General features: G+C 39.8%; 1 protein-coding gene across 4 annotated transcripts in view; it reads right to left on the bottom strand.

The window, feature by feature from the left end:
- dlg3 (discs, large homolog 3 (Drosophila)) overlaps nucleotides 1-12,007 on the bottom strand; it is a 103,526-nt gene that overhangs the window by 85,714 nt on the left and 5,805 nt on the right. For all 4 annotated transcript variants that reach the window (XM_042492724.1, XM_042492727.1, XM_042492725.1 and 1 more), the window contains exons 3-4: nucleotides 6,215-6,300; nucleotides 643-774 (exon numbers count right to left, since the gene is read on the bottom strand). In XM_042492724.1, the coding sequence (XP_042348658.1) occupies nucleotides 643-774; nucleotides 6,215-6,300 (218 nt within the window). The remainder of the gene's footprint in view (nucleotides 1-642; nucleotides 775-6,214; nucleotides 6,301-12,007) is intronic.

Here is a 12,007-nt window from a genome sequence, read left to right on the forward strand (position 1 = left end):
TTCATAGCATCATATTTACTGGACAGATACAAGTGTTCAATATTCCTTTAAATCTTTGGCATCACACGCGGAGCAGCAGTAAAAACCCAAACATTGTAAAACATCAACTGATCAACTTTAGGATTTAAGTGTTTTACAGCTGCAGGTGAAGAGAGCCATGACAAAATATTTACAAAGTGTCACATAATTACTGTCCAAGTATGATTAAAAGCCTACATACTATTAATTACTGTGATCTGTACGAACATAATAGATGCAAATTATCATGTAGGTGTTGAAACGCTGAAGAGAAAATTAATGAAGTTTATTTTTAGCATGAAATGTTAACATCACAATGATCAACACAGATTATTTGCAGATTCCATCTATTCAAATTGATCAAACAAATCCATAGAAATCAATTTCTGGACACCTCGGACTGCTTTGTGATTTCGCAGTTATGTCTCAACATCAATAAAGTGTTTGTCATCAACTGTCAACTGTTGACTGGTGAATGTGTAATAATTTGTATCTGCTTCTATTAGCAACAGCTGCTTTTTCTGATGCCTGAATAGAATAACTGATGAGACATTGTGTTCAGGAAACCTCTAGGAAACATGGATGTATTACAGTGGAAACCCATTTTTGCTTTGCTTTACTCACCTTTGGCACATCGACATGGGACAGGGTCACCAGGCCCGAAACACGCTCCACTTTGTGAGGGCTCCTCCTGCTGGTCACTCGCACCCGAGATACACCCTCCTCTTCCTCTTGGTCCTGGTCTTGGGTCTGGTCCTGTGGAACATGGGTGAATAAAATTTGATTTGAAAAAAATTTCAGTCTATCCGCTGCGCCCTGCCAAGAAACAGTCTAGCAAATAACCCCCTGTAAATTTCAGATTAAACTAACAAGCTATAACATGCCAATTAGTGGGTTTTAATGGTGCTAGGCTGTGAACTTGTTGTGAACCAGGTTAGCTGTTTGCCTTTATCAGTCTTTTTTTTTTCCAGCGAAGCTAACTAGCAGTTGTCTGTAGCATTATATTTCACACACAAATTAGAGTGTTTTTAATCATCTCATCTATCAGCAAGCACTGTGTTTAATTTAGCGTTGTTAGGCCTCAGCCTCCCTCCAACTATGCTTATTAAAGATGCATTAAAAGAGAAACTTGTGTAAGGTGAAAGCAAAATCTGAATCTAAGACATAAAATAGCAAAAGTTTAAAGGTAGAGTTCAAGTATAAACATTAATAAAATACAAGAAAAAGTAATACATTTGTGTAGACAGCACTTGCAAATGAACAAACTGAATACATGCAAAATGAGAAGTAATAAATATAGGCTAGAAATACAAAGAAATGCAAACAGTTTGTAAAACAGCAAGTATACAGTATATATATAAGGTACTGAAATTGTACTGTAGTGAAAGGAGAATATCTTTGCAAAATAAAAAAATAAGAATAACAGTGCAGAATAACACACACCAACACTCAGGTATTTGTTGTGAAAACAGTCACCTGCCAAAGTAACACAGAACTGAACCACGTGGTTCACTTCATCTAATATTTTAAGACAAATGTCAACATAAATCTAAGCAGCAAACTTGTACGTGATTTAACAGAAATTACCAAAATCTGTCGGTGGAGAGGAATACACAGAGTCCACAAACCTGAAATTCACTGGGCTCATTCCCACAGTTCAGACCACAAAGAACCTTAACTGACAGCAGAGGGCAGCCTTGAGAGCAAGTCATCACTGGTGCAAGTTCAAAAAAAAGTTTTAGCTGAACAGACCCAAAGATTTTCCAAACACGTGGTGCCTTCTCTCTCAGCTGATACCCCCAAATTAAAATTAAAACTGCTCAAATTGAAAAGACGAGGCGAGTGCATGTATAAACACACACAGCCCAAAGCATGCCGGCTGCTGCATCACTTCGACTAACAGAGCTGCAAAAACACAAAACACAATGCTTTTCTCCATGAGGCACTGGTATGGATCAGATATACTATGCGTTATTTCAGCAGGTTTCACTTTGACGGCTCTGTTCCCACATGGCAGCGCTGACAGGCAGGTCAACTGACACTGTCAGAGCCAGAGCTGCTCCCCCCCAGCTGCCTGCGCTGTCTGATCTTGGCAGTTAGGAGTACGTCCTTTGCAGTGTGCACACACACTTACACCCTCGTATACACTTACAAAATTATGCAGACATAATTTTTATGAGTCCATCAATTAATTGTTTCAGGTTATACAATTTTTAAAATGTTTCAATTTATTCTTGGCTATTACTTTCTTAGTTGTTATTGGATTTTTACAAAATAAATTTTAAAAAGTTTAAAATAAAAGTTCTTGCAATCAAAATACTAGTTATGGAATCAACTAGACTTATAAAAACAGTTTCTGCTCTCACTATTTCTTTCACTTACATTCACTTTTCCAAAAGAAGCTATTCTCCACTCTCACCTGCTACTCTGCACCAAATCAGGGAATTTGCAGACTCATTTAGTTTCCCTGCCCTACTCCACTCAGGTGACAACATGGCTAGAATACCAATGAGCACCTCAACCGGGCGTCCATTAAGCAGCTCGTTCCCTCTAAAACTTCTTCTTCTTCCTCTTCAGGACTGTGCCTGGGCCCCACAAGCAGCTGGGATCCAGACAGGGAGGGATGTGGGGAAGGATCAGGAGCCATGCTGCACTGAATTAGAAGCTCGACAGGGTGGATCACAGAGTACATAGAGAGGAGCTTAGGAAGGCCGATAAAGTTCAAACCACAGTCATAGTTTGGGTTTTTTTCTATGGGAGTGACAGATTATAAATATGAGGCACTGCAATTGACCTTACGCGTGTCAGCATCAAGGAAGTGCAACAACTGCATTATTTTGTCTTCTAACTTAGTGTGTGTTAAACTGTTTTAACCTTATGGTAAGTATTAGTTAGCTAAAGATAATGGGTAAATGGTCAAAAGCATCTGCCACTCTAACTAGAAGTACGAATGCAATCTTGATCTAACTAAACATTAAATGCTATTCAATAAAAAATATTGAAACATTATTAGGAGCCAAACTATCTTTAGGATAACAGTATTCAACCAAAATAATCAACAAATATTGATATTTTTTATAGTGTTAAATAACATCCGATTTAAAATTAACTGTAAAGAACCGATGATAAAAGGACGCTTTACGTGAAAGGGCTGTGATTTGAACCTTGCATAAGCAGAAAAATAGATTTTCTCTTCCATGTTCTGTAGACAATGTTATAAATGCGCAGGAATCCTAATTTTGTGTTAAAAATAGTGTCGCTTGCTGAAGCTTTACGTGAGCTAAACTGAACAACGGTATCTGCTCTAAAGCTTCCATTTAATACAGTCCAGAAAATGAAAAGTTTATTGTAGTTCCCCTGTTCAACTGGCCGTACATAATCCAGTTCAGACTTAGTGCATAAATTTCAAAACACATTGCCATTAAGTGATTGAGTGGCGGGAGGGGCTGTTAAGCACGAAGGAATAATGTCAGATTAAAGTTTTTATCTCATGGGAGGACTGAATTGTGTTATTACACTATCACCTTTATATTATAGGCCTAAAACACTTTCTATGACTTAAAAACGTGCATACATGCAAGAAATGACTTATTTTGCAATGCATGAAATCCAGTACACAGTAGATCTGATCAACCAAACGTGCACGGTGGCTCAGTCACATCCACATCCTCCTCCATGTTTGGTTGACATTGCATTCACTGTGCCAATAAGTGAATGATCAGAAGGTCAATGGACAAAGAGGTACAGTGGACAGACACAGCTGTGGTCAAAGGTCAAATATAGGTTACTTTATTATACATAAAATGCATAACTATGTAGTTTAAAGTCTTTTAAATAAAAAAGTGCCATTTTGTTACTGTTCCCCTGCCTTTGCTCAGCAAGCCAACACCGTCAGATAAAGCACAAAGAGGAAATTACATACTTAAAAGACTTTTCTTTTTTTTTTAACATACCCATGTAATCTGTAAAACATATAGGAATGAGGGGATTGTATTAAAAATACACTTGTGGACGTGTCTTTTAAAGACCACCAAAAATACTGCACAATAGTACATTTCAACACACATAACATACACAGCGGCAGTGTCCCCTCTAGTTCACAGCTAAGAAGAACACATTCACAAAACGCGGACTGTCTCATATTTCTGATGTTCTGGCTTGAACGCAAATGCACCAAAGTTTTTCTGATCCTCCTAAGGTTTACAAAGAGAAACACCTAGGGTGTCTGAGTGGTCCCCTGGTCTGAGACAAGTACCATATAACAGCAAGGGGCTGGGGCCGGCCGGGGCCGGCATAAAATCTCATCACTTCGTCCTCTTAACATTTGTGTGAAATTTTGTATGAATTGTTTAGTTTTTTTTTTCAATATATTATTTTGGGCATTTTTGCCTTTAATTGATAGGACAGTGCAAATGTGAAAGGGGGAGAAAGAGAGGGGGTGACACACAGCAAAGGGCTGGAATTGAACCCCCGGCCGCTGCGGCAAGGACACAGCTTCTATACATGGGGCCCCTGCTCTATCCACTGAGCCACCAGGCGCCACATGAATTATTTAGTTATGGCCGAGAACATGTTTTTTGAGATCACAGTGACCTTTGAGCACCAAAATCTATTCAGCTAATTCACAACTTCAAGTGGACGTTTTCCCAAGATTTGAAGAAAAGCTCTAAAAAAAAGTTTCTAGTGGGCTGTTTTCATCTCTGAGGTATTTTGGAGTTGACAGTAAATGGTTGTCTTCCAACACTACCAAGACTCAAATTCTCTTAATGTGAGGCAAGTGCCCATTCCCGTTTCTGTGGTGCAGCAGGATATTCGAAAAGAGCTGCTCATACTACATCAGTGAACGACTGTAAACCTGCATGCCTCTAAATAAACTGAAATCAGACGGATTCATTCTTGATCTCTTCTGGACAATAAAGAACGGTAAGAGTTAGAAATGGACTGTTGCATTTCTGTTATTGGCAACAAGTCTCTGAGGCATCTTTCAGGCCCACATCATTTGATTACATTAGTCTGATGTTTTAGTCGAAGGATCCAGTTTGCCGGTTCACAGGGATCAAAGCTGGCCTGAAATCTAATTTGAAAATTACATTTGAAAATTTTCTGCTAAAATTAGACATCAGGTTTTTTTTTTTTGTTTTGGACTCACCATGAATTTGTATCCTCGCTTAATTCATGTAGATTAATGTTGCATGACTGTGAGAATAGACAAATAACCACACACACACGCACACACACACACACACACATTCAGCAGGAGCTATAGCGTTTTTCTAATCTCTGCTCAAAAACAGGCCAGAGATCATTCAGTTAATGGGCTACAGAAGTCAGCCAAAGATCAATTTCATTAACATTTTGGCATAGCTGAGGTAAAGTTATGAGGCAATATTAAATCATGCAAGTGATATGAAGTCAGAGGTTCCTACCCATCCAAAGGCTATTAGGAGATCACTGACATGGAACTACAAACAAAATTATCCATATTTCTAACCACCATTTGTCGACTTTTTGGTAAACACCTCAATAAGGTTTAAAGGGACAGTTCACCCCACCTGCAGTGCTCTTAATCAGTCTAGACTGTTTTAACCACACGCTGAGTACCATGTAGTTCCATCATATTGGAAAGAAGGCAAACATCTACACAGCTGTTACCTCCAGCACTTGGCAACCTACACCAAAACAGTCTCAGCTGATAAACAGCACTACAGGTAAGAAGAAAAATATTTATTTTTTGATTTTGGGGTGAATTGTCCCTTTAAATTAACACAAATTGAAGCTTTTCTCCCTTTAATTCAGTTGTATTGTGGGTCCAAAACTGAAAATATTCTAACAACCACTACATGCAAACATTTGTTATAAACAAAGGACTGTCTGACTTCATAAGAGCAACCCACTGACAAGCAAATGGTAATCAATGCTCTTTTGACTTTCCTCTGCTCCCCTCCATCCTCCAACTTTTATTCCCCCGCCTGACACTCACTCACCAGGTTGAAGTCATAGCCGCCGTGACTCATAACATTTCCTCCACGTAGGAGTGCGAGGGACACAGGTAGTGACACCTCGTGTTGGCTGCCGAGTAACCTTTTCATGAAGCCGAGGAGGCAAGGCACGGCACACAGCAGCATGTGTGACACCAAATACAACGTAAACATTAGGAATATTCTCTCCGATCTATAATGTGAAGAAGGAAAATTACCTCCCACGCATCCTGGCTGCTGTCCTCTTTCACAACAGTTTGTTCTGTGTTCAGTTGCAAGGTCACCTCGTAACACTCTTGAATATCTGCGAGAAAAAAACAAAACAATAATAAGCTTTTCTTTCCTTACTTGGATCATTACAAGCAGATGTTAGCGCTTTCTTTCACACTTTGTGTTCTTTATTTGTTGCTCTTTCAGCCTTCTCAACTACACTGCTCCGGTTGTGTGAAAGGATCCAGGGATCTACCATGGGCACACTGGGAGATGTTTTCCTCACTGGGTTAAAACGTGGGGGTGGGAGTTGTCTGTTTACATGGAGGTTAAGTCTACACATTTGCAGATGCTCCTCTTATCTTGTTTCTTGACAAGGTGACTCAGGGAGACAGTCTAGTTCAGTATAATGATAGGTCAGTTACGATGTAGATCTTTGCTTTTTAGCTCCATTTTAGGGTGAGGGTACATGAGCTCCCACACTTGTTGAAAAAATGTAGATACTGCCCCCTAGTTGAGTATAGAGCAACTCATATCCTGGTACATGCTTTGATTTGAGTGCCATAGAAAGGGAAGTCGATTTTTATAAAAAGCTATTTCTTGAACTTACATATGAAAGAGACAGTTCACTAAAATATCAAAAACATATGTTTTCTCATAATTGTTGTGCTAATTATCAAATTGGATTGTTTTGGTGGGAGTTGCCGAGTGTTTAAGCTGTCGGCTGTAGAGATGTCTGCCCTCTCTTCAGTAAAATGGAAGTAAATGGCACTTGGCTTGTGGTGCTGAAAAAAAATATATATTTAAAGACATCAACAGCATTGTCTCTTTCTATAGATCATGAAAAGGTTACTCAAGATAATACACAGTCCTTATTACGAGCGGTTTCATGTAGGAACTATTTTATTACTACCGAAGTACACCTGTCGGTCATATTACTGCTCACAAAAGTCTGTGGATTATCTTCAGTAACCTGGTCACGATTTGTGGGAAATGACATTGCTGTTGAGTTTGCCAAATGTATTTTTTTGGTGCACTGAGCACCACAAGCCGAATGTCATTTAGTTCCATTATATATGAGAGAAGGCAGACATCTTTATGGCCGATATCTTCAAGACTCGGCAGCTCACACCAAAAAAAATCTAGATTGATAAATAGCACCAAAAGTAAGAAGAAAAATATGCATTTTTGATTTGGGATCACTGTCCCTTTAATGTGAAAGATCAGGAAATGTGTACTATAAAACAAACTTCCCTTCCTTCAACATTAAGCATGTAACAAGGTATAAATGACGATGCTAATGTTTAGCAGGTCCATGTATAGGGCCTATAATGTTCACCATCTTAGCTCAGCATAATAAACTAGCATTTAACACAAAATACAACTAGTGTCAGCATGCTAGCATGCTCAATAAAGACAATGTTAATGTTTTTTTTGGTGGGTATGTTTACTATGGTCACCATCTCAGTTTAGCGTGTTCACATGCTAAAGCTAAAGTTCCACATAGGAGTAATATTAGTAGCATTGACTCCTCAGCCTGTTCCTCAACTCCTCCTCCGTACTTAAGTTTTCGTTTTCTTTTCAGACTCAACCCCTCTGTTCTCATCCCTCCTTGTCTCGTCTCCCCTCATCACCTCTTGGCTCATTATATGCCCATGTCCTGTGGTCACCTATTGAGTGGCAGCCATTTGATAAGAATGCACTGGGACAATTTTGCTGATGTCACGCGCAGGCCTGGTTACTGCACTGTTGACATAAAGAGGTTGCTGGAGAGTTCATCAACTTCCCAAAGTTCAACGTCAGGACAAGACGGCCTGCAAGACACATTCGCGAGAGACTTCTGAGGAAACTTACTCCATTTAAAATGTGTCATTTTCTGCTAACAATGTACCTCTTGTTGAAGCAGACTCAAAGAAAGTTCTCCACTCTGTGTATGTGTGTGCGTGTGTTTGAGACAGAGAGATAAGAGTCAGTATATCTCTATGTAAGATACTGTGAGAACAAAAGTGTAAGAATGGAGCATGTGACTCATCACTGTGTCTGAATGTGGAGGAGTGAAGCCATGTGTGGGCAGAGGAGTTTGTTGCCGAGCTGACTAAAGAGCAATCTCACTTACACAAACTCTTATATACATGCAGACACACATTCTGTAGAGCGTACCTGCAGATGCACACTTACATCCAGGCACAGACATACACGCAAATACCAACAATGACACTAGAACAGCAACATCAATGTTTATTTGTGTTTCTGGCCACCTGACAAATGTTAGTCTCATATTCACTCGTCTTCTTGCTGCTAAATGCTCCATTGTGTTCACCAGCTAGTCACTAACATTGTCTGTTAACTGGTATTGCCCCTTCAGGATGTTGTGATGTTGCAACTTGTAATGCAAATCCACAGATCCCTGTGAAATCTACGCTAGCTTGCAATTTTGTCCAATCACTGCAACGTTTAGCAAATTTTACCAGTCATCACAGAGTCCCTTGACGTTCATCAATTATAGCAGTCCCCTGAATAACATTACCAAGCTCACTTCCTTGTTTCTGGTGGTGAAGATGCAGACAAGTATGACATGAACATCAAATTTACTGACAAAAATTACTACAAAAGACCATGTGAGGCAATTCCTGTTTTGCACCATGTGCAGCTCTGCAGTGAAACACATATGACATCAATTGAAAACTTCTTGACCACAAAACACAGCTGTAGAATTGTTGAAACGCCTTAACAACAGATAAATCACCATGATAGTTTGTTGCATCCACATCTATAGCACATGCTGAAAGAATCAGGGTAAGTTAGATTGTAACAAATATCACATTTCTTTAGAAATGCTGCCATACAATTTGCCATTTTAGGCTGCAACAATGCCAAAACCCTGCAAAATCCTGGAGGGACTGGCTAGCCAGCAACTGTAGATGGAAACAAGGCTTATCCATAAAGAGTGAACCAAAACAGTAAAATTGTGGGCTGCAAAACCAAAACAATGAGCTGAAAGATGCTAAAAAGGTACTTTGCTGAGAAGAACTATATACTTGGATGAACTGTATACTTGGATGATAATTCTCTGCAGGTTCATTACTATGAGTAACACCTTTCACATGTATTTGTTTCACCCATTGTTTATATAAAATATTGTTAGTTCAGCTTTAAATAAATCTTCAAAACGTTGCATTTGTAAGGTCTTGCAGATTTTGCTCTTCTGCTGCATCCCAGTCACCTGGCTTGCTTTGACATAACTAACACTTCTTATTGCATCGTTTGCATCTATTCCTGTCAGAGGTAACAAAACAGGGAACGTGCTCAATCAAGTCTTGACGTGTTTTAGATCGAGATTCACAGTCACACAAAGTACAGAGAGTTTTTGTTTTACTACTGTGACTTTCCAAAAAAAAAATCTCCTTACTGTTCCAACCCTCACAGACCACATAAATTCCTGGCCACGGAACAAAATACATAATCCAAGCCAGAAGTCTCTTTCTCAGGACTTATTCCCAGATCTCTTTTTGATGTTGGGACTATTTTAGGACGGCCTGGTCGGAGTTCTGAGCCTTTTTGTCACAGTCATAGGGGGTTTCCTGCACCTTCTCTCCGTCCCGAAAAGACTCTGAATGCAGGATCAGCGTGTTTGTGTGCAGTATAGGCCACCTCTATTTGTCATGTACCTATTCAATTGGACTGAAGTCATCTCTGTATTGCCTGCCCGGGTGAATCACACACAAAAAAAGAATGTGCCCCTGGTTCTTTACATGATGAGCAAGCCACAGCTCACTAGAATAACACATTCACGGAAAACTAGGTCACAATTTCAAGGCAGGGCAAACAATTCACCCCCTTGTCACCGCCTCGATAAAATACTCCCCAGGCATTTAGGGTCTTCTGTAATTTAACGTGTCTGTCTGTATGTGTGCCCCAACTCCCTGCAGCCCCCCATGCCTCCCACTGCATGTTTGTATGTTGGAACAAAAGGATAGACGCACAGTTAAGGCAACCTTTGTTCGTGACTGTGCAACCATGCGGACATCCAATCAAGTGGCCAGGACTGAACCCAACTTCCCACACTGCATCAAACACCTCTTTACTTCCCACAGTGCATCAAATATAGAGATCTCTTAAAGACAAATTCTGTAATGTTGGCAGATCGCTGTCTTCAGACTGTTAACGTTTTCAAAACTTTTCTTGTTTGGTAAATTTTCATCTGAGCACAAAAAGTTTAGAGCATGTTCGGCTCTGCTCAGACAGCTCTCTGTAAAATGGTCCAAACAGAACTGGTTCACATGGCCCTGAGCATGTGAAGGCAAACACAACAGGAGAGGATAAGAGGATGAGTAATGTTTATACAGCACTGTATTCCTATTAGTGCTGTGAACCGGCTGCCCCTTCACTCTGCTTCTCCTGATGAGAGCCAGATGTTGGACCAAGCCCTGCACCTGAGACACATCGACCACAGGCCTCTTCTTTCTCTACCCTCACACTCTGCGCAGATGACCCAGAGAGCCAGAAGAGCTGCGGAAGAGGCTTGGCATGACGGCCAAGAGCAGTTTATTTTCCTGTCTGCCTCGGGCTTGGCCCTGATTGAACATTCTTTGTGGGGAATGTTTGGAATCCTGATTTGGAAAGTGATTCCTCTTTGAAACTCCCTTACTTAAGTAATGCGAAGGTATACTACACCTGACGACTATAGTTATTAGATTCAAATTGTTCATTGCGCCTAGCCTTTTAAACTATTCATGTAATCTGCAGAGATAAATGATTACTTAATGCTAATCTCTAATTAAAAGGTTTTCTCAACATAGAATGCGAAGCAGTGCCAATACTTGGAGAAATTGACGAGACGTGACTTTACTTGACTTTTTGGCTTTCCCCCATTCAGGACACAAGTTAAAGCTTTATTGGGCAACTTTTATAAATAAAAAAAATAGAAAAAGAAAATAGGAAGGAGTCTTTCCTAGCCTCTGTAGGATCTGACTGAAGCATGCTTGACTTTTAAAAGCACCTTGAGAGTCTACAGTCATGCTCGCCACTCTGTGAGGCTGTACTTTGGCACAGCTGTGCTATGAGCCAAAAAACATCACCATTAAAAGAAAAAACCTAAAAAAGACAAGCACTTCCAAATGTTAAATGGAGTGGGTGCAGGACCAAAGAAACCTCAAAAGTACTCAACAAATAGACAACAAATAAGTTAGCACACCAAGCAGCTCCTGCTTAGATAAATCCTTCTTAACAGGAGCTGCTTGAAATGCAGAGTTCTTTGTTTTCTACTGTAACTACACTGCGCAAACATGCTCACAATGACAATTTTAAAATGCTATTATTAAGCAGGGTTATGTATAGTGTTTATCATGTTCACCATATTAGTTTAGCGTGCTAATGTTTGCATAATAGCATTAAACTAAAAGTACAGCTAAGGCTGGAGGTAATGTCGTTAGTTTTGCAGGTTTTGGCCGTAAATTCAAAGTATATGACAGTATTAAAGTTTGACCTGATGGTGGTGTAAAAAGGAGAATCAACAATGTTATTCCCATCCATCCTCAAAGTGACATACATTTCTGTACCAATTTTCACAGCAACCCATCAAATATTTGATGAGACATTTCACAAACATAATTGTCAACCTGTTGGTGGTGCGAGTATAAAAATCAGATCACCGCAGTTGGTAGTACTCCTCTAGGACCAATTATGTCTTTAGTAGTAATTGAGATATTTCAGTCTGGACCAAAGTAGTGGAGCAATCAACCTTGCCATCCCTGGTGCAAAAAAACAGTGCTAGCCAGGCTAAAAAAATCCTTAAAAGGACA

This window comes from Plectropomus leopardus, chromosome 9, assembly GCF_008729295.1.
Source record: "Plectropomus leopardus isolate mb chromosome 9, YSFRI_Pleo_2.0, whole genome shotgun sequence".
Classification (NCBI taxonomy): domain Eukaryota; kingdom Metazoa; phylum Chordata; class Actinopteri; order Perciformes; family Serranidae; genus Plectropomus; species Plectropomus leopardus.